This window comes from Alligator mississippiensis, chromosome 1 (genome assembly GCF_030867095.1).
Source record: "Alligator mississippiensis isolate rAllMis1 chromosome 1, rAllMis1, whole genome shotgun sequence".
In the NCBI taxonomy this organism is placed as follows: domain Eukaryota; kingdom Metazoa; phylum Chordata; order Crocodylia; family Alligatoridae; genus Alligator; species Alligator mississippiensis.
The window spans coordinates 460204301-460228045 of NC_081824.1; the positions used below are offsets into that span (position 1 = coordinate 460204301).

The 23745-nt window shown below is 39.7% G+C and overlaps 1 protein-coding gene across 6 annotated transcripts in view; it reads left to right on the forward strand.

Annotated features, from left to right (window-relative positions):
- Positions 1-23745, forward strand: part of DLG2 (discs large MAGUK scaffold protein 2) — a 1595452-nt gene that overhangs the window by 801405 nt on the left and 770302 nt on the right. The window contains exon 1 of one of the 6 annotated variants that reach the window (XM_059722028.1): positions 6964-7110. The exons of the other annotated variants lie outside the window; for them this stretch is intronic. Coding sequence (XP_059578011.1) covers positions 7033-7110 — 78 coding nt within the window. The 5' untranslated portion in view covers positions 6964-7032. Of the gene's footprint in view, positions 1-6963; positions 7111-23745 lie in introns of those variants that run through there. 6 annotated transcript variants of the gene reach the window in all.

A 23745-nucleotide genomic window follows, 5' to 3' on the forward strand; every position in this document is an offset into this window, starting at 1 on the left:
TCATTCTGCCTTCCCAAAACAAAGCGTGGGTCTTATTTGGGGGCATGTGCAAAAATACATTATTGTTGGCCAGGTCTGTGTATTATCAGAAACATAATGAGGGTGAACCAGCAGGAGGTCTTCTGCTTTCCATTAGTAAATGGTTCCGCTTATTAATCAGAATGGTGGTGGATTTTTTTTTTCAAATAGATAGTAAGCATAGTTAATATGTTTTCTAAGGCTTGACTTTCTTGCTTTGAGAACTCACAGGGAGGTCATGTGTGGTCTGGTCTAATGGTTGGGCTACATGAGAAGGGCAGAGACCGGATCACAGGGTGAATCAAGGGCCCAGAATCAGAGACCAAGAGAATTCAGGAGCAGAGTCCAAATCATAGGCCAAGTCTAGGTTCAAGGGTCAGAAGACAGATGACCCAGGAGACAGAGCTGAAGTCAGGTTACGCCAGCAGCTAGAACCAAGTCAGGGTATGCCAAGGTGCTGAGCCCAAATCAGAGTATACTGGGAGTCAGAAACATAGTGAGGGTGAACTGAGAGTCAGACATCAGGTTATCACATCCAAAGGGGCTATCCAAAAAAGTTGAAGTCCAGGAACAGCCGAGCCAGGTCAGGCATCAGAGAGCCCTGATTACAGGATCAGAGAGGCGTACCACAGCAGACCTTCAGAAGAAATATTGACTAGCCTACAGCCTGCTGCCACAGGTGGAACTAAATGGGGAGGCCACTGGCCCCAGCACCCAATCAGGAGGCTCAGACAGTGGAGAGCTGGTTCATTACCCGGGGTAAGGCTGCCAGGCAGATGCAGCTAGTTATGCAATTAGCCCAGGTTGGACTGCCTGTTAGGGCCCCTGCTGCTTACTGTTAGTTGTAGTAATAAATCTGTCTTCCTTGACATCCTATTTTCTTACTCATAGATGGAAATGGAGGCAATAATATTCTTCATATATTTTTATAAAGCCCAAGGTATAATTATTTCCATTATGATGTGGTTTAAATCTTTCAGTCTGGATTGTACTGGACTCTACAAACATAGGTGCTGTAACTTGTCTTATCACTCCTGATATCTAAATATTTCACATACATTATTAGATTTTTGGGGGGTTGCTTTTTTTCCCATTTGGTGCCCCAGTTTACCATAGTAGGGTGATATCTTTATTTTACCAGTTGGTAGCGGCAGCTCGAAGTTGTCCAAGTTCAGGTGGCAGAGTTGAGAGATGAGTTCTGGTCTCCCTCTGTGCAACAGTATTATTTCTGTTTAAGGTTGGCTATTTGACAAGTTCAATAAAGTTTGGTGAATTGACTAGTCAACTATTAGTCAAAATTGTAAAAAAATTACTAGTAGGTCCAAATAATACACAGAAAAACAAAAAAATTCCACTAAGAAATCTATCAAAAAATTTTTTTAAATCATATTTCTGTCCAGAAAACTAGTTTTAAAAAGTAGTTTTTTTGTAAAATTGCTATAATATTTGACTGGCCAAAAAACATGCAGTCAACTGACTGGTAAATTCACAATATTTGAACAGTCAGTTGACCAATTTGACAGCCCAATTTCTGTTTCACCACAAGATAATCTTTCTTCTCTGTACTTCACTCAAGATACAAAATATGGAGTAATGAAGTGATTTTGGAAGGACTATATTTCTGTCTGCAAAATCCATTGAATCCTGAGTGAACGTTCTTCCTGTGAGTTCCTCTTATTTAGAATTAGATTATCTGTACATAATGGTAATTTTAGGGAAGGTAGTTAGTAGATCTTCCTTTCATTTTGCTTCATAATTTTTTTCAAAAGCCTTTTGCTTTTTAGGCACAAATCCAGGCATTGGAAAGTCCAGCAATGTTATTATGATTTATTTTTAAAATTATCATAAATAATGCATTTTACATTAATGATTGATTTGCTGAAAATATGTAAGCGGTGTTGGAAGGAGGGACCATACCGCTTATCAGGGAAGTGCTCTCATCTCTTGGCAATAGACATGCTCCCTTTTGTCTATGATATGGCACCATGAATCTTGCCTGCCTTCTGCACATGAAAAGAGGTGCCGGGTGCCCTTACTCGATCCCAGCCTTTAGAGTAGTGGTTGAAGCAGTCTTGCGTAGGTGGTGAGTTTGAATGCTCTCAAGCTGAAGAGGGACTAAAATGTGGGTTCCCCACATCCTGGGCAAATGTTCCCGTTATGACATTATTTTTTATCAAATGGGCAGTGCCTGCTCCCCATTGGTTTTTTGAATGGAAGTGCCCATATCTGCTGGATTTAAATGCATTGGTGTGGGCTGTGGGTGTGGTGAGCTCCAAACATACCTATGGGGTTGGTTCCCTCAGGGGATTTAGGTGTGGAGATGGTTAGTTTATGAATACTGGACAGGCCTAGGCATAAGGCTTTGAGGTGTTGGCTTATCCACAACGGTAACCATTCTGGATGGGTATGATTGGGAGGCTTTTTAGACGTTCAAACCCTTTTTTGGCATCTTGCCCTTAGCCTTTTAATGACACAGTTGCTGACTGTAAAATGGATAATAGGATTTCCCTACCCCAAAGAGCTGTTTGGAGGATAAATACGTTAAAGATTGTGAGGCACTCAAATTACATGATAAGGTATGAGGATCTATTATAGTATGGATATGAGCCACCTCCCACTGGAGTCAGTTCTGGCTTGGTTTTTATGTGGCTATCATGAACTTATTCTTCAAGCACTTCCCAGAAGTGCACTGGTAATGTACATAATTACTATTTTTAACATGTGGCTTGTTCTCTTTTTTTCCCTCCCCAAGGATAATTTGTACAGGTTTTTATTCCTTCCTGTGGGAGTTTTTGCCTTACAGATACCAAAATGAAGTTAACTGTATGCTCCTTACTTTGATTTGTTACAGGAATGTGAGTAGCGTAGTGGCGCACTGGGGGCCTTAAGTGCCACTTCAGTTTCATAGTCTTAACTTAAACAGCTGAGGGAAAGTTTAAAAATTTAACACGGGAAACTTGTTAGTTAGGAAGAATTTGTGCTGAACTATGAGCAAAGGTAAGAATAAATTGGTATTTTTCAAGTTGTTTATTTGTTTGTGTTAGATTGCTAAAGCTCGCAATATTAATCGTGTGATTCACTAGAGTTTCCTCAGTACCAGCAGAAACTAGAGTGGAAAATCAATTTGTAAAATCAAAATTAAGTACCACAATTAAGCCTGTCTCCATTCCAAGGTTTAGCCAAATGAAAGTAAAGAAAGGAAAGAATCGGCTAAGTTTAAAACTTTTCTCGTTCACTTACAATAGCACCACAATACCATATTGCGTACAGTACTTGCTTACATTTTAAGTGTTTGTATAGACATAAGGATGGATTTCGTATTTTGGCACTGAGTTGCAGAGGCGGATTTGTAGAAGGAAGTAATTGGCCAGGAGAGAAGGGTTAATGAAGTGGAGATACAAGAAAAGGGGAAGGGAAGAAAGCGGGCCTCTTCTTTCTTCCCTGTAAATTGTTTAATCTTCCCTCCTTTTCAGTTTCTTATCCTAAAGTCTCTCTTTTTCCAATTTGCTTTTCCTTCTCTGTGTGTGATTGTGAGTCATAATTCCTGGGTTCTGTTCTTGACTGCAGCCGACTGACTAGCATGCCCTATGATGAATCATTTAACTCTTAAACTTAGTTTTCCCTTCTATAAAATACAAGCCGTAGCGAATGAAAAACTGCAAACCTCCAGAGAAGGGCCATGTTGCCTACCAACTGTCCTCTCTGCTGTGGCATGACCACCTTAATGATCTTTTCTGCTAAGGAGTGCTTCATTGAGACATGATACCGCTCCACAGATACTATCCTCTGAAACACATTTGCTGGAGCTACCATATTGTGGCACTGAGTGCATGCCAGTAATTTTGCTGTTTCAGATATGCGTCCAGACTTGTGCCCAGTGCTGGGCTCAAGTGGCTACAAGACCTCCATTTTGGTGTGTAGAGTGGGCATGCCATAGCTGATTTTTGGGCTCCCTACCAGAGCCCTTTGGCACAGACACTAACAAAGTTACTGCATTTAATTCTACTTGTTGCACTGAGAGAAGGAGAGCCTTTCCATCTCTTCAGACCCTAAATGTCTAACCTGTCCCAATGTGAGTGCCTTTCTATTCCTATAAAAATTGCCTTGTTGTCAGGTTAAGTTATAGTTTTGAAGCTGTCTTCCTTTTTGTAGGACATGTATGGTGTTTACAATTGCATATCTACTCAAAAACAGGTGAGAGAGAGGAAGATGCTATATTGTACACTGCATGCTTGGTATAGAGATGACATCTATCTTCACCATAGAGGGGATGACGCCCCCACTCATGCATTGAAAGAAGTCATCCTTCAACAAGTAGAGATGAATGCCCTGTCTAAAGTTAGGCGGAGCTACTTTATATACGCTGCTTAAATAAAAAAGCAGTATTAAAAAATGAAAAAGGGGCTGTTAGTCAAAATGCTGAGATACAAAGTGTACAAACAAAGGGGCAGGCGTTTTGAAATCACAGTCTACTTCAACACTTTGAGCCCCACTTGCCATTGATTTCAGTGCTATGAAGCTGTGTCATAAGAATAATAGGATTTATCAGAGGTGGCTATCAGCCACTTCATTTTATGTTTGTGCACCAACAGGTCTGTCTGTGAAGAGACAGACTTGGCTGATATAAACCTGAGAACAGTATTTAATATGTTATAGATGTGAACATTTGATTGAAACCACCCCCTCACTCCCAGCAAGGAGCCCCTTCGTAAAATTTGCTCTTAGCTGATTATCTCTCCTCTGCTGTTGTATTGTTGTTCAGTCACATGGATCCCTCTGTCCTTGCAACATAACATTTCACTGAGCAAGCTGTAGTTCTTGTTGCTCCTGTGAGCAGCCGGCTCAAACCTTTGGTTTTACTCTATTTTTTTAATGAATAAACAGCTCAGCAGAGGCATTAGTGTTACTAAAATAATGAATGAAAATAGGTTTTGTCATTTACTTTGTTTTCCCTCTAACTGGCTGCTCAGCAGCTGAGCATACATAAAAGACATCCTGTGTGTGTGTGTTGGGGGAAATGGCCACTATTTCTAATCTCTTGAAAGTGACTTGAAAGCCTGTGTTCTCCACTGGATGGTAGTGGAACAATCTCAAAGCACTCCTCTAAAAGCTTGGGGATGGCAGGGAGTTTTGTTCAATTTTGTGTACATATAGGTTGTATAGCTTTTTTCCCCATTAAAATGTGCAGTGCAGTAAAAAGCTAGCACAGTAATGTTGCATTTTTCCCTTCTATTTTTCTGTTCTGTCCTAGGTAGTAACTATGCTTTTTAAATGTGAGGTCTTTTCCCCCTTCTTATATAACAAGAAAGATGCTCTGGAAAATTCAATATTATTAACTTTGTGCAGGAAGGTTCATATTGTAATATCCCTTTATCTGGTTCAGTCCATTTGTCCATGAAGGAGGTAAAGAATACAATGGCCAATGCAATTGGCTTTGCACCTAGGAGAATTGAGCACCTTAGCCTCTTGTGAGACTTATTCCCTTACAGCAACCACAATCAGATCAGTCAGACTTTTTTCTCACTGCTCTTTCTCAGGCTTGTGATATTATGACTGGCAGAATTAATTGCATGTCTTAATTAGAGGTGGTTGGGGGATATTTTTTTTTCTAGCAAAAGATGTCACTAAATGCTAGAATATTTTTGTCAGATTTTTTCAGGTGTCATCAAAAAACATGGCACCCTCCCCAATCATGTTTTTCACGTTAGTCACTCAGTTTCCCATTGGAGATGGGTGAAAGATGACTTTTCACCCATCTCCAGTCTCAACAGAATTGACCAGTTATGTGCATTAAGGCCTGAATCTCGGACACCAGCGTGCAGCTGGAGTGACTTGGGTTGGTCCTGTGAGTTTGGGTGAGGGAAGAAGAGGAATCCTTTTCTTCCCAAGCTCATGGGCCCTAAATTCTTGGAAGAGATGGGACAGGATTTGTTGAGGAGTATCAAACGTGAAATCCTGCTGTAAGCCCCTGGAAATTCACAGCTTGAATACTGCTGCTGGCTGGGAGGAACATCTGGTTGTTACTCTGAAGTCTGGAGCCAAAAAGGAATGAGTTTCTGCTTGTTGCTTATCGGAGATGGTAACTGCAGAGAAGGGCGAAGGGTTAAATCTGAGATACCTGGCAAAAAAGAAATGAGACGAGTGCTGTTGCATTGTAAAAACAAGCATTTTTAAGCACTTCAGCAGTCCTTTGTACAATACCTAGTGATTAAAGAAAGAGGTAAGGCAGAACTTGTAGAGGAAAATAAAAGAATGTCAGCTGCTTGTTTCAGAGTGAGCAATTCAGAAAGAAAATAAAGATCCTCTAGTGAGTGTTAAATCTCCTAAGGAAGCCATATGTGGTATCAGCAAGTGAGCTGAATGGCTGTGATGTTTTTCACTCGTGGACTGGAAAATCTGGATTTAAACAAAAAAAAAAAAGTCATCTGTGCTTATACACAACTTGCAAGAAAGTGTAATCCAAGATCTATACAGCCGTTTTTCTTTCATGTTTTAATTGCATTTGGGACCCCTAAATTACCTGTTCCTTTACTTAACGGGGAATATGCATTCCTGCTCTTTCAGCACCCCTTTCTTTACATGCAGTCCAGTGCATCTTATGGTTAAACTGCTGTCACTACCATTGCATACTGGCAAACCTAAGAGAATCAAGGAGTTAAATTTCAGAACACAAAAAGCAGGAGGTGAGCTGTCTGCTACACTAGTTTACTGCAGCTTCCCTTCATACTGACACACATGTAGTTTGTGGTGACAGTGCTAAAGAACTGCAGACAGGCACTTAGCAGACTGGATGTGAGCTGGATGCAAAGATGCCTCACCCTGGACCTCCTGCTACGAGTATGTAAATACACCTGCAGCCTGGTCATACAAGGGTTTTTTCAGAAACCAGCATGAGAGCACCTGACAAAGCAACAGCGTAGTAGTGAGACCTCTCCCATTATTAGATTCGTATCTGAGCTCTGGTGGAAGTTTATTCTGCTGCATATTCAGGCTGAAATCCTTCTCATCACTACAATGTTTGCCTCTATTTGGTATGCCAAGAAGCTGGGACGCAGGTTTGTGCATAACGCCAGGAAAGCAAAAGCAGAGAAGGTATGTTCGTAATAGGAATATAAGCATTATCTTTGATGTAAGCTGCCTGCCTACATATTGTCGTGTATCTGATTATATTTCCTAATACCCTGAAACTGACCTATTGCTATTTATGATTTCATGCAGGCATTCTTGACTCTCGTTTCTTTGCTTGTCAGTCGTTGAAATGCTCAGGAGATAATCCTTTCAGAAGTCTTTATGGCCCTTTCATTTTGCAAAATAAACAGCTGTACATCTGGTATCTTGCGTGTTCAGGGAGCACTCCGCTGAACTTGTTGCTGTGCTGCATTATTTTTATGACTACCACATTAGGTTCTGAAACAACCACTGCGTTTTTGCTTTGTGTATATTTTATCTAGTATGGGACCAATCAGAACGTAATAACATGCTAAGTGTTATAACGGTTGGAGATTGTATTTCATAATACTTGTTGAAACTGTATTGAAGTGTGGCTCCCTATTCCTTCAAAGGGGAGCAGCTATATCAAAAAGAAATAGTCGGGGGTATCTGGCAGCTTTTCTTATTTTGTTTAACATTAATCAAAAGGTCTGTTAATTAATTAATCAATGTGCATGTTTAGCCAGCTGGGTTTTTTGTTTGTTTTTGTTTTGGGGTTTTTTTGCAAGTCTTTGTAGATAAGTTTTATTTCTGTTACTGTGCCTCTACAAACAAAACTTAAAATGTGTTAGAATTACAGTGATGGGCATTGATGTAGCAACATAAATAACTCCTTTTTGGCGTTATGGGAAGAATGTATTAGATATGTCATGCATTTTATGTTAATGCAACAGATAAGAACCATTTTCAAATGGGGCAATTCCATCTTTTTCATGAAACTGAATATTAGGTTGGGGAAAGAGCCTAGAGTATAAAGCTATAAAGTTTCCTTCATTACTCTGTGATGGCTCCCTTGGTTTCCTTTCTGTCTTTGATGTAGCAGAAGGATTCATGAAGAGGTTGCTTTATTATGTCTTTGGCATCTCATTGTGCTATGTAATATAATCACCAACCTAGCATACAGTTGCTCCTTCATCTGAATTCACTGGTAGCTGAAAATGCTTTTTACCTGAAGTAAGTGATAAACAAGAATAAATTAGTGTTTTTATGGGTGGGAGAAGAAAAGATTGTTGCCTTTTCTGGCCAGGATTCTAAAGTGGTTGAAAAAGCACAGAGCAGTAGCTAGGAATGATTGCATCTGAAGCAACCAAGCTGTGGAAAATTTATCCAAAGGTCAATGAAATTATCTTAATTGTTTGAATTTTTTTTTCTTTCTTCCTTTAATCCATGCTGACAGGAGTGCTTAGAAATTTCCCCAGTTATACGTGGGTTTATCAAACTTTTTTTGCTTTTCTTTTTTGTTTCCCTTGCCAGTCGTACTAAAGCAACCATCCATGGTACTGTACAACTCCCATGCTACATGTGCCTCACTTCAGAGGGATGGAGGAAAAAGGGAAGTAGCTCCTCCGCACATAATTAATCCCGACCCACCTCCTTCCACAGGTCCTTTCCAGCAGCCTCCTCACAGAATGGAGGTGACGGACAAGTTCCCAAGAAGCACTTGCAGAAGTTTAGAAGCTAGGCTACAATGCATCATGTAAAATGTTTGCATCCTCATGCATTCCTGTATAGGTTATTTTATTTTTTCATTTTACGAAACTATAAAAAAGTGTTGTAGAATTTAATGGAAAACTGAATCATTGCAATTGAATTCTATAACAGTTTAAAGGAACTTTTAAAAAATAGTTTTTATGCCTCTTAAGTGTTTTACAGAACAACTTCCATATCAATCTTTTGTCTTAATTCCTGCTTAATCCTTAGAATGTTCATAAAGCAATTAAGAAACCTTCCAGTTCAGTAACAGCATTCATGTTGGAGAGCTGTGATTGAAAATTTTGGGGGGGATGCTTGTCTGAGCTTTATTTCGAATATGTTAAAAAGACACGATGTGATGGAATGTCATGAGAACCAAACATAGAAGTACATATTTCACTTCAGCTTGTTCTTTTTCTTTAATTTTGCCACTGAAGAAAAATGGGCAGCACTTTTCCTTTAGGCTCTGTTACATAGGTGGTAAGTGCGTCCACTGATTCAGCATGCTTTCCATGAATCACTGTGGTGAACCAGCAGTGACAGGAAACCCACATTCTATGAGGTTTTTATTCTCAAGGGTCATCAAAGATTGGAGACCGATCAACGGTGACATCTTCAGTATAGCAACTACAGGAACATGTGACTTAGAAACATAACTATTAATAAGTAAACTTTAAACTGGCACTTGTCCTGTTTATATTATTGGGGTGGCTTGGCTGAATATAATTACTGGTTGGCTTTGCCCTCTTCGTATTTTTTCTGAAGACATAATAGTTATTTTGCTGTGTGTGTTTAATAATGTAAAACAACAGATTAATATAGCAAATTCATACAGAAGACTTTCTTGCAGTTAAGAGTCCAGGAGCTGAGAGAGTTTTGCTCTGTATGGCACCAATCAAGAAGACACACTTAATGTGTTGGGTTTAACCTGGGAATTTTTCATTGGAATAGAAACTTTTGTGGGAACGTATCCCTTTTCACAAGTCTGCCATGACATTTTGGCACGGGGGAAGAAAAGGAAGTCATTGCAGCTTTGTAGTTAAGCGAACATGTAGTTACCTGTAGTTCTGTAGTTATCCAGAACGTGAGGCACTGTTCAACACCCTGAATCGAGAAAAGCAAGGATGTGAACGTGGGTGATCACCAGTGATCATCAGTCCCATCAAGTTATTGGGAGGTGCTTGTTTCATTTGTGAGTGGGGTAGAGAGAGAGAGAGTCTACGTCTGATGCTGAATCAATGAATATTTTGAAAAGTCCAGGTTGGGGTTTTTTTGTGAAATGGTCATCTTGTTTCCTGGCTGGTGCTAGTTTGAATCTCAGTTTCCCTACAGTTAAAAGGGATAGTCTGTATCTACCTCCACTAGTTGCTCTTAATATACCAGTTTTGTCTTGGATAACTAGACAGTTTAGCAGAATTCTCGAAATAAAATTGTATTTCTTCAATCCTAAGCTCCTTTGGGTATGGTCTTTATCTTATGTACATGAAATGCCTAGCAGAATATTGACTTCTTGGCACTACTGTGATCGTAGTATTTCTATTGATTATTGCATACTCAATAGGAAATATTGCTAGTGCTGAGAGAGCATTACCCAAGACAACTGGATTTCTGTAAAGGGCACCCGCAGTGGCTATCTAGGAGGCTCATGTCATTAAAACTGGTAGAACACTTTGAGATTGTCAAATAGAAGGATGATGGTTATTATAGTATGTGCAAGCCTTTGAATTGTCAGACATAGAATAACCTTAAAACTATGACTGATGACTTGAATTTTTCTCATTAAACTACCATCAAAGAAAAATCAAGAGATGTTAACTGCATGTGGATAAGCCGTAAAAATAAGTATGCCAAATGATTGGAAGTGGTGCAGAAAGGTAACTGAGCAATTAATCAGTTTGATCTGAGAGGGAGATCAGCACACTAGATGGTAGGAAAGAGATTCTGATTATATTTCAGTATATTGGTGGCAGTTTTGGTAATAAAGATGGAGGTTTTAAATGGGGGAGGGACAACTTCCCCCAATTTCATTGAAGAAGTAAATTTGCATTTTCTTTCTCTGTTTGTTCTGAATTGAAATTTGTTTGAATAATCTGAATAGAATTCATTCTTTCCCCCATCCTCAAATTAGCTATATTTCAAATACTGCTAAGGCAGCTGTCTTTATAAAAAGATCTCCCCTTCTTGTGTCTTTCTGATACTGAAAATACTGCAACCGTGCGTCTAAGAATCTCTCTAGCTGGCAGTATGAGGTAATACCCTAGAAGCTAGCTCATGAGAGCACTTTATAATACCAGAAAGACAGCAGTTTTCCTCATAGAAGTATATAAAATGAAGATAATACCAGATTTGGAATCTCTCAAGACTGCAGTTACTTGTAGCACTTGCCAAGTGCAAATACAAACTAGAGGTCATTCCAGTTTTGGAACACACACTTTGTAGACATTTCCCATTGAAATGAATAGTCCTAAGTGAGATGCTCCAGATTGGGGCCTGACCCACTGTGCTCAGTTGACATCTCTTGCTTAGGTTCTGGTTCTGGCTGTTGATATGCGTGTATGATGGTGTATTGACTACTGACATTGGAAAAACTTGCTTAAATATAGACATCTGAAAAAAACCCAGAAAGTATATCTTTTAAAAGGTCTGACAAAGCTGGAAATTAATAAGGTGTTTCTCCATAAATGTACCAGCCATTCGGTTTAGTCATAATACTGATTGCTTTCTATAAATAGTGATAGTTAACTCTTGATGGCACACTGGAGATCTCTCCTGTGCCTTTATTTTTAATGTGTCCTGTGTTAAAAGTAGGCCAACCTAGGTTACAAATACTCTTTTTAAACTCTTATTTACAAGCTCTCCCATTAGCAAACTGGAGAGAGAGAAATTTGAGATTCACATATACCAGTATTTACTTGCAGGAACAGAAGAACAGAAATCATATGCCCAAGAAAGTGGCAAACAACATAGGGGCTAAGTACAGACAGTCAAAAACCTGAGGTTGAATCAATTCAATCTTTGTAGATTAGTTCAAGCTTCGTAGATTGAACCAATAAGCAAGTGAACAGACATTCACTTTTGATTCCGGAAATGCAGCTACATGTCTGCAGTGGCCCAGGGTGAAAGTTGGGAAGCACTATAGCACACCTCTCTTCTCAGATGGAGCAGACAGCTTGGGCCAAGGCTAGCCCATTCACTCTTCTGGGGTGGGGGCTGGTTTATAGGGGAGGTACAAAGCATCCTGAGATGCTGGAGAACTGTGAGTTAACTTGAATCTGGAGGGGATCTGGGACAGAAATTCAATCAACTGATTAAACCTAAATCAATGAAATCCAATAGTACATCCAACCAGGTTTACCTTAACTGGTTTCGGTCATTTTGGAAGTGGCTTATGTGTACTGAACTTCTGTTGTGTTACAGGTTTGAACCAGTTTCTGATCACTTATACCAGTTTCTGTGAAAATTCTGTCCCTAGCCAAGATGAACAAAATTCACAAGACTTTATCTTGGGAGTCTATATGCTAATTACAAGCAAAAGTAGTGATCTTTTTTGAAATTCACCAAGTTGATTGTGTTTCATGAGACTCCATAGGAGTGATAGAGCCCACACATGGTAGTGATCACCAGGCTCAACAAACACAGGCATACATGAATGAGGAGAACTACCCAAATACTTTAATTGTGGTGCTGTAGGCAAGCTCTGCAGATCCTTGGTTTTCATCTCTAGCTAATTATCTGCTCCCTAACAAACAACTCTGAGGGACCATCTCCCAATTCCTAACTTCTGTAGAGTTCAAAGTAAAAGAGTGTTTCTAAACTATAACTTCTCTCACTACAGAGACCTCCAGGAGTTTTCTTTAGAGCTTACTCTGAGCTAATGGTGAAATGCATTTGATATCTCACTCAACCATCCATTTAATTTGTTATGCTTCCATACATTTGTTTTATAGTTACTACAGGACCCCAGTTAAGTGTGCTTCCTTAGGACTGAACCAGGGACTGTTCTGTGATTCGGGCTCCTGCCAAACGTTTGAGAGAAGATACCATATTGATTCATGTTGTCTTTTTTAGAATGTCATACATGAACAGATACTGGTTTAATCTCACTCCAGTACAGCAGCCTTTCAAATATATTTATGTGCATTTTATTTCATATATTTGGGAAAGGCTTCCATCTCAGTGAGAGAGGATTGTTGCATATAGCCTTCCCTGTTCATGTATCACTATGTCATTTGCTTTATAAATTTTGAATTGTGACTCTCCTAGTTCAGGTCTATACGTGACTTCCTAACTGCTTTTGGTAATAGGTTATTATGCAATGCATGCCATTTTTAGTACATACTAGCAGGAAAACCTCATTCATAGGGGTGAGGTACAGTCAACATAAGAAAAATAATTGCTCCGAATAAATGAATTTTGATATTCCAAAATGCAAGAGTGAGTCTTGAATAATAGTTTAATCTTCCATCTCTTCAAGTCATCTCCTGCAGGACCTTATTCCTCACTGTAAATTCATTTTTATTTTGGAAGGAACCCTAACTGATATAAAATTGTCCTCAGCATTGATTACCTAATTCCACCTTCACGGGCACCCTTTTCTGGTTACCATCCTACCAGGGGCAGATGGGACTCTTAAAGCCAATCTTTACTGGCTGAAGAAGTTTCTGTTAATCAGCTAATGGAACAGTCTTCCACTTCAGTCTGATTTTGATCAAAGGGACTGGTATTAGCCATCAATCCCAGCTGAGTGGTTCATACAGTTAATTTCTCATTACCTCCATGCTATCAAGACTGCTCTGCAAACTCATGTTTGTGCATGATCTGCATCAAAGTATTTAATTTATAATCGAGGGGCTGCTACATTGATACTTAAAGCAGTTTGAGCAGTTTCATGATCTAAGAAAAGTGTAGCAATTGTTTAATAAATAGTTGATGTAACATTTCCTACCTAAATTTTATCTCCTTTGATTGTAAGAACCAAAAGGAACAGGATGGCATTTGGAAAACATCTCTGACACCAGTTCTTGAATTAATTGCTACTTTAGCTACTCATGCTGTGACTCAAATGGAATCAGGTTGGATCTATTTCTAATGAGTAACTAGTTTTATTGCCACCAACTACAGGATACTTTTTTCTGAACAGGGAAAAAAAACTATTATCTCAGTTTCCATATTGTGCTTTATGTGTATAGCCTGAATTTATTGCCACTACCTTTTAAAAATCTTGTGCAACTTGCCACATCTATAAATTGTCCAAGCCCTTTTTTTCCCACTTGTGGTGTTTAATGATATAATATTCAGTTTAGTCCTAGTGGGTAGCATTGTGAATATGTTTAATTTTAAATTTAACTCATTTATCTCTGCATTTGTCTTCATTTGCATGCACATCACAGTGTGTGAATCTGATTTTTTGTTTTTGTATAACTTGCTACTTCTCTGCCTAGCAAACAGAATTCAAACTATTTTTTAAAGCTTCAGATTCGGTTCTGAAATGCATTGGGTACATCTGATATCTATGCAAATATAGTGTGTTTCATAACAGTATACCAACCCAATCTGTCCCATGGCACTGAAGAGTTGAGAAATAAGAGTTCAGTCTCTAGTTTCTAAGTTTAAATATATTGGCCTTGATTGTTTTATACAACTGTAATGAAGTCTTAAATGGACATAACTGTAATTTTCTCCCTCTGAGGCCTCTTTTGCACTGCTGTACTGAAGTATATGAAAAATAAGAATTAAAATAGTAAGACTGATGATCAGGGTTACTGTGATTTTGGTGACAACTGGCATTTTTATTTTCATGAAGGTAGATGCTTTCACAACAGAGCAGCAAGGTGTGTTGTTGGTAGGTATTAGTCAATTCATAGTAATAAACACAGGTTAAAATTTGAATGAAGGAAAGGCAGATGTAGTTTTGATGTGTTAGCAGTTCAAAGTAAATTATATGGGGAGAAAATAATGCCTGCTGAATATTTGTGATTGCATCATCTTTCCTAGTGAAGGCTGATTTGTTCATACAAACCCCCTTGTTTGACAGGGCTGGAGACTGGTGTCCTCTTGTGATCACAAATATACTGATAGCTCAAGAAATAACTGAACAAAACTCCCCATCACCTTTTTTTTTTTAAATCTGAACTTTGTTCTGGAATGACCGACCACCTTTTAAGTATCGAGAAGGTCTCAACACCATGTATGTCTCAGAAGAATAGGCAAAGACTAGCATGAGGATGTCAATGATACGCTTGACATCTTTCTATGAAGGGACATATTATTAACTAGTTTTAGACCACCACCCTTTTTCATAATCCACCAATGCAATAACTTTGTTAATACTAATTTAATAATTAAATTTCCGTTAGATTTGAACAGCTAATCTAGAGTGATAAAAATTAGTATCAGTCTTGTAGCCAGAGACTATGTGCCTCCCTATGGACACAAGTGGTGTTCGTTTTTGAAATAAAATAACAAGTGCCAACCATCTCATTGTTTTCTTCTTCTCAAGCAAACAATGTAAAAAAACCCAACCCCCCCAAAAACAAAACAAAACAAAACAAAACAACACAACCCTTCTTCAAAGACGCTTGAGAGATAAGGCAAGGTAACATCCATTAGGATAATAAGTCAGTCTGACAAATACAAAGATTATGTAAAAAGAAAAATAAACACTTAGGTTCTTTGACAGCAGAATTTTTTATGTCATCGCTTTTCTTTAAAACTGCAAAGGATCTGGTTTTAGGCCTGGTAATTCCTTACCCTGAGATATAATGAGGAAAAATATAGATCTTAATTTTGTGGTTTCTCTTGTAATGCCAAAATTAAATAATAAATAATAAAATATTCTGTAAGTAATGAGAGCCCAATAAATATTAATATAATAGCTCAGGAAGCATGTATAATAAATTAAAATCTAGAAATACTATGCAAGTTTGGTAGTCAAAGTGTCTACCTGTGCTCTGAACAAGCTATTTAAGAATGATAGAAATTAGCAATGGATTTGATAAGGCCTATTTGGTTTTCCTAGATGTCTTTCTCTAAACCTTTGTCTGCATGAATGTTTTCTAGGCTACATTTAGTGCTGGCATTGGGGCTTCCATTGTTTCCACTGGATTAGTTATTTAATTAAATTAGTCCTATGAGTGGAGGAGAACATATTCAAACTTCATTTATCCCCATACATATCTCTGTGTTCATATGTGTAAGAACAACTTCTAACTCTGTTACCTTCCCAAAACATTATCACCAAAGCCAGTGAGACCTGTAAGCATGGAAGCACATTAAATACCTTTGTTTTTGTCTTAGCAAAAAATAAAAGCAGCTAGAAATTCTGAGGCAGTTGATTCCCCCTTAGCATTACCTTTTCTACAAGTGTAGTTTGCCCTCCTTACTGCATGCTCAGCAACTTCTGAAACATTCAGCTAATTGTATTGAAGGGAAAATGCATACTGGTTATTTCGTACTTAAATGATGAGTGGTGTATAATCATTTAAGTCAAGGTGCTCAAAAAATAGGAACAAATAACACTAGTGCTTTTGGTTTTATCTTCCAAATCCCTAAGTGCCAGACCTTTGAAGGCAGTTAAGACTAAATACATTGAAAAATATGGCCTTTAATTCACTTTGAAACACAGTCCTGAGGTGTTTATAGATGTTACCCTGGAACCTGAAACAGTTTCCTGCTAGTTACATCTGTGCAAAAAATGTGCAAATAAATGTAAGGTTATCATAATTTGAGTTAGGAGGGATGTGGGGGTGAAGGGAGGGGAAACCTGCTAAATTGAGATCATCTACTTCAAGTGCAATATGTAATCCTTCACAAAAGGATATATTATCACAAAAGGATATAACATATATTCAGTATTGAACTAATACAAAGTACATGCCTCCATGGCAACCATACATGCAAGGTCTCCACTGGCTCAAGTATGCTGTGCTGTTCTGGACAAGTTGCCTCCTAAGCCAGAAGCAGGAGTCATGTCCATACATAAGTGGCTGGATTAGCAGGGGGTTGGGCAAATTGGCAATGTTGTTTAACAGTGCTAAGTAGGCTGCTGGAAGCAACCTGTGGGTTTGACTCTACTGCTTTTGGCTTGGAGGACATCACAGTCTTCCAACACAGTATATTTTGAAGGCTTTGCTGCCTAGCACAGTAGGTTTGCAGTGTGGCTTTGGCTCAAGTCTAAGTGGGCGCATCTACAGGTGCACCATTACTGCATAGTAACTTAGGTTACTGTGCAGTAATCAAAAATTACTGTGCAGTATGGGTGTGCGTCTATACATGAGCTCCTGTACTGCGCAGTAAGTATGGCAATATACACATCAAGCAGGTAGCAAATTTACAACTGAGTAGTTACTGCACAGTAAGGCACATGTAGATGCCTTACTGTGCATTAACCCTGTTTGTGTGGGCTGACTGGGAAATAACTTTAGTCCCCAGTCAGTCCACACGCAGCATTACTGCATTGTAACACCTGAACATGTAGACGCCGGCATAAAAGCCACTTACCGTGCAGTAAGTTACTGCACAGTAATTGCATGTGTAGATATGTCCAGTGTATCCTTAAACTTCGTCCTTACTTTTGCCCTATGCATAAATGTCACAGGGGGAAGATCACATGGCCAGTCACTGCACTGGCCCACCTCTCTGTCTGCCCTGTCTCACCTTGACTTGTTGGGATATACATGAAGTAATAAGCTGGAGGCTGCCTATTTAATGCCCTGATGCCATGGGGTCTACACACAGCTCTGACCTTCCTTTACTGTGTCCCATGCCTCGCAAATGGCATCCAAAATTATAGTTGCTTTGGCTAGAAGCCTGGCCAAAATCTGCCCATTGCTGGGCCTCTCACACTCTCTCATGTACTGTGCCTTCTCTCACAGGGCCTCAATCACTCTGCCCCCTCTTACTGGGCCTCTTTTATGCCACCCTTCACTGGGCTTCTTCCAACCCACCCTGCTCCTCTTGAGCGGCCTCTTTGGTCCATCAGGCTTGCCAACTTCCACTCTGGGTGATCCCCCCACAACCCTTTGTATGCAGCCTACTCTACAGGTGATGGTCCTAGCTCCTAACACTAGGCCAACTATAGCCACTAGTCCCTCACTGGGCACTAAGCTCTCTGCCCACTCTCTGGGGCTACTCTCTGCCCTTTCCCTGGGGCTTGGGGTCTTACACCCCCAGGGACTGAAGTGCCTCCCTTTAGGCATGCCTGGCCCCATGTCTGTTATATCACCACTGGACTGTTGGGGGTAGGGTTATAAGGCACCCCTACTCGCCTTTCAGTGTGGAGGCAACTGGCCTGGCATTTCTGGGGGTGCTCTGTCACATACTTCCCCCATTAAGATGATTCCTACAGGGGGGTAGTGTTCAGCCGGTTGGGCTGATGTTCCTGGCCAATGCACCTTTGTGACATGGAGAAGATCACATGGCCAGTCACCGTGCTGGCCCACCTCTCTTCCTAGGGCAGTCCGCCCTGTCTCACCTGCCACAACTTGTTGGGATATATATGAAGTAAAAAGTGGGAAGTGTGACAGCCCTGATAAGGTGGTCACATGACCTGGTAAGGGCCATGTGAGTGGAGGGGAGAGCTTAGCAGATTCCATTTTAGCTCAGGTTCTCAGGGCTGAGCCAACAGTCTGCAGCCAGCAGCCAGAGAGACACCACTGGCTGAGTGGGTGCTCAGGAACACCTTAGAGGTAAGGGCGGGAAGTATGTGGATGGCAGGAGGCTCCTGGTCCAGGTTATGACTTGAAACTGCATTCCGCTGGGGAAGGACAGCCTGGTGGGACTACTCATGGTGGGGTGGTCACCCAGAAATGCCAGACCAGTTGCCTCCACAGTGAAAGGCGAGTAGGGGCACATTATAACCCTAGCCCCTACTACCCAATGGTGATATGATAGACATGGGGCCAAGCATGCCTAAAGGGAGGCACTTGGGTCCCTGGGGGTGTAAGACCCCAAGCCCCAGAGAAGAGGCAGAGAGCAGCTCCAGAAGGGCTGCAGGGGATCACCTGGAGTGGAAGTAGGAAAGCCTGATGGCCCAAAGGGGCCACTTAAGAGGAGCAGGGTGGGTTGGAAGAGGCCCAGTGAAGGGTGGCTTGAAACAAGCCCAGTAAAAGGCGGTAGAGTGACTGAGGCCCTGTGAGAGAAGGCACAGTGCATGAGTGAGTGTGAGAGGCCCAGCAAGGGGCAGATTTTGGCTGGCTTCTAGCCAGAACAACTACAATTTTGGATGCCATCTGCAAGGCATGGGACACAGTAAGGGAAGGTCGGAGCAGCGTGTAGACCCCATGGCATCAGGACATTAAATGGACAGCCTCCATCTTATTACTTCATGTAAATCTCAACAAGCTGTGGCAGGCAAGAGAGGGGAGACTGCCCTAGATGGAGGGGTGGGCCAGCGCAGTAACTGGCCATGTGATCTTCCCCCATCATAATAAAGTGAATTATTGTGTTGACTTTAATTTAAAATGTCATTTCAAACCTTTTTGTGTTAAAATGGGATTTAGGTATCAGTAAATAGGGTAGATTATGTATTGGATACAGAATGTTGTAATATACATGATTCTTTGTATAACTTGGTAAGAAGAAAACCTGTAAATAGAAATGTGTTCCCCACTGTTTCTCTCAGAAGTTTACTGTCTCTGCATAAATACAATTAAGCCCTTTATCATCAGAGAAAGATTTTAATTTCAACAAAGCACCTTCAACTTTGCAACAATTAGCAATTAAATATTTAGTTGTGTGGTAAATTAGGCATACCATGTGATCATTGGAAAGTGGGCTCTCCATTTACTGCTGCATAAATGTTTTACAAGGTGCTGTATTGTTTCTAGTAAATTAATAATGAAGACTTAGATTTTTAACTGATTAATAAAGGCTATGCAAGAATTTAATTTAGAATTGGAAATAAAATGGAAGTAAACATGCTTGGCAGTGAGCCCAACTGTGCTGACACCAAGTTACTCTTGCCAGATACTTGGTAAACAAATAAAAAAACTTAGAAACCCAGAATAAGAATATATTTTCAAGTTAAGGGGGAAAATGCCTTCTGAACTTCAGCGCACTTTCATGAAATGATGATGAAATTTAGTATCAGTAGGAAGAACATTTTTATTTAGCAAACTTTCAGGTTTCTATAAAACATTAAAGGAAGATGAACAAATAGAATAACATATAAGTTTACTTGTGGTTTTTTAAATTCTCAATTTTTTTTAATTCAGTTCCTCCCTTGAGGGTGTCAGAATTTACTGATAATTTTTCTAGCTTTTGGTGAAACGTGGGAATGCAAGTCTCTCTATTATTGATAATGTGCAAAAAGGAGAATATTGAGTACAGGTAGGAAAGAGACTTTTTTTTTCCTGCAGGAAATTCAGAGGTGAGATTGCAATCCACGTAGACAGTCTTGATCTGGTTTTAAGGTAGGTGTCTCAGGTACCAATAACAATGTAGCTGTTAGCAGTATAGGACATATCAGGACCCTAGGTAACTGCTTGAGTGGCTGGTCCAGAATATGCTCTATTTTACCAGGGTTTATGGCTACACTGGTATGTCTACACAAGCTGCAGTCATCATACCTGGGGGTTGCAATGTACATGTGGTCCTAAGTATTATGTCTGGACCTCGAAAAGGGCACGGGCAGTATGAATGAGAATGCAAGAGTGATCCTAGAACTGCAGCCTGGGCTGCTTGGCACATCTAGTCCTACCTTACCTAATCAGTTCTGCGCCATTGGAAAAGTCAGTGACATTAGTGGCATCTTAATCTCTCAACAGTAAGCTTCAGTTTACATAATCATGGGGCTCAATTTCAGTGTATCTGTAAAATGAAATAGTCTCTGGTATACAGGAGGACAGACTAGTTGATCAAGTAATCCTGTGGTGTTCTCACAACTCCGTGTAACGAGTGTGTCTGAAAAAGAGGTACAGTGTTATGCCAAAGATCAGATTCCAGCCTGCTGAATGGCTCTGTAGAAACAGGTCATATCAGCTGAACGGAGGGAAGATTATTTTAATCGACATAATTAACTTTTCTTGTGATTATCTTTAGACTTGAAAACGTATTTGATTCTTTCCTAATTACAGCTTTTTCACTGATAGAGCCAAACATGCTGTGTGTAATAATGAAGGTGTTTTTTGGAAGGACTAAATGTACGTAATTGGAAGCTAAGATGAGGTAGCCTTCTATCTGCAGGAGGGTTAGAACAGGTTGGCATAATTGGCGTTCAGTGTAATGGGATTACCTACAATTTTTAAACATTGCTTGCATTAAGGAAAATAATAAACATATTTATTAACCATAGTCTCTGCTTGGGACAGTATTTGTTACCATGAAAAAGCTTGGGTAATTAAGTTGGTATATTAAAGATGTTTTGAGCACACTATATCAGTTTCTGTAAAATGCTTGTGTGCACAAAGTTTTCCTAAAACAAAAAGAGCTGCCCCAGCAAAGGTGGTTAGGCAGATATTATATTGCGCAGGTCTAATGGTCACTGTAAATCTTTTTAAGTTTTCAGTTTCCTCAAGGTCAAACAGGAATGTAGCCTTCTAGTAACACCCATTGGTCTGAGAGACTTTAACTAGGAAACCCAACAGAAATGGTAATATGGAGAGGAAGCCAAGCTGATGATTTTCTATAAAAAACAAAATAAAACAAAAAAGGTGCTAGTACAAATAAGTTACAGGTTTTATGTGGGAATTGGTGTAGGTGGTGGTACACAGGGGGTGAGATTAAGTGGTCATAACAGTTCCCTCTAGCTATGAAACTAAGAAAATCTTCATTGTTCTAATAAACGTTTTCAAATCCTGTTAAAAGCATTTTATGCGTGGCACAGTAGTAGAACTGAAATACCATCTGAGGATGGTTCAGTACATTTTTTTTTTATTCCTACCATTGCAAAACATGGTCTCTATTCAGGAAAGCACTTAAACACATAGTAAATCAATGAGATTTAAATAAGCGATGAAAGTTAAACACATTCTTATGTGCTTTCCCAGCTGGGGCTCACATTGGAAAGAACTGGCTTTGTCTTCAGGAATGGTTAACCCTTTTAGTTTGTTTCTGGAAAGCTTTCTCTAATTATCATCTCTTCTGCTACCGTTATGCTTAGGTTAATACTTCATTTCAGCTATCAGTACTGTTTTTAGCTTATTTTACCCTGGCACATCCTTGATGCTACTTGTTCTTCTTTTGCTGGGTCAAGTTTTTGATGCTTCCTTTAAAAAAAAAAAGGAGGTATATGTATGGAGATTATTTAGTATGACTTCCTATCATTTGGCATTCCTGATTACTAACTGGATTTGCTTCTGACTTGTACTAAAGTAAAACAGGAGTAAGTACTGAAGGGAACATGGTTACACTGGTATAAAAAATGGTGTAACTCAGAGGAGAACCAGGATCTAGTGTTTCTCTCTGCCCTGCTATGGCAAGTTTTAACTAGATGACTCTTACTTTTAGAGCAAGGTGTAGGCATGCCATTCTCTAGGCACTGGACTGTCATACACAACAGCTTCCTGTCTTGAAGAGTTAATAAAATGATAAAGCCAAAGGATGAAATATTGCAGATAACTAGATTGTTTGATTGAACTCGTAGTACTCACAAGAAGAAAATTGAGTCTCTGTTCTGTTGAGGCTATGGCTAGGATACGTTGTTCAATTCTGGGCACATCACTAGCAGGAAGAGGTTTATAGATTGGGGTTTGTGTGTTCTAGGAAGATGAATGGCATTTGAAAAGCTTCCTCTAAAATGTTTTAAATAATGTATTTTAAAACCCTGCTTGCACTCAGTATAAACAGGCTGTTAAGTTGAAACATGTGTTAGCCGATTGTGGGAAATTCTAAGGGGAATCTTAAGGAGCTTCTAGCAACTTGAGAGGACCCTAAAATTTCTTGTTCTGATAGAGTGCTCTCTTGGAACCAATGAATGCAAAAGATATAATTAAACCCTTATTTACTGTTGCACCGTTAAACAATGAAGCACAGACAGCAAGGCTTTCCTGTCAAGTTAATGCCAGTGATTCCCACAGTAAAAGCTACCCGTGAAAGGTTAAAACACTTTCATTGAAGACAGAAAAAGAAAGGCATTTTAAGCATTTCAAATGTATTTAATAAGACACTTATTTTAAGTGTCTCTTATTTCCTTTCTTTCTGTAAAACCACTTATAGGGAACCCTCCTGTTTGATTATCATTTACGTGGTCTAAAAATGGTCATAACTCTTCATCTCAAGAAAGGGTGGAGAAGAGTTTAGTTAGGCAAAAGAAGTTAGGTTGAAGACAAACATAGACAAAAGGAAGGAAGCAAAGTAAAGACAGAAAATGTAGTTTGGATATGTCACTGAACTCATATACCAGGCCTTTTTTCAGGGCCCAGCCCAATGAATTATCAGCCCCTCCATGACCTTGGAAACTTCTGCCATCACCTTAGCTGCTTTAGTTGACCTCGAGGGAAGAAATAAAAGCAGAAAACTCAAGTCACTCACTCAAGGTGGCATTCAGGACTGTAGCACTGCTAATCCTAAGAAACTCAAACTCCAGAGTCCTGTTTCCCCAAGGTGACAAAAATCAGCACCCCCCCCCACACACACACGTGCATAATGAAATTGTTTAAAAGCAACAAGCTTGTTTTTTATGCTGTCTTGGCTTTAACTTCCCTCTACCACTCTGCCAATCCACATGTATATGGATTTCAGGGTGAAAAAATCAAGGATTAATAGCTATGCACATTAGTGCCTCTACCTGAGTGCTCAGGTGAGACTCCTACTGTCTCATAGGAAGATTGTTTCTTATATAGAGGAGAAGCCCTAGGGCAGTAGGAGCCAAGGGGTGAGGGAAGTACTGTTGCCCACTGGGGGCAAGGGAGAAATCCTGGGACACCAGGAGGCAGGGAACTATAGCTGCTGACTTTAGGAGCCACAAGTCTTTAGGGGCCAGATTAGAGAATGGTGTCCAGAGATTGGAGCAAATTCTACCCTCTGTGTTGTAGAATAGGTATACATATATATATATATATATATATATATATATATATATATATTAAATAAAGTTATTACTTCAAT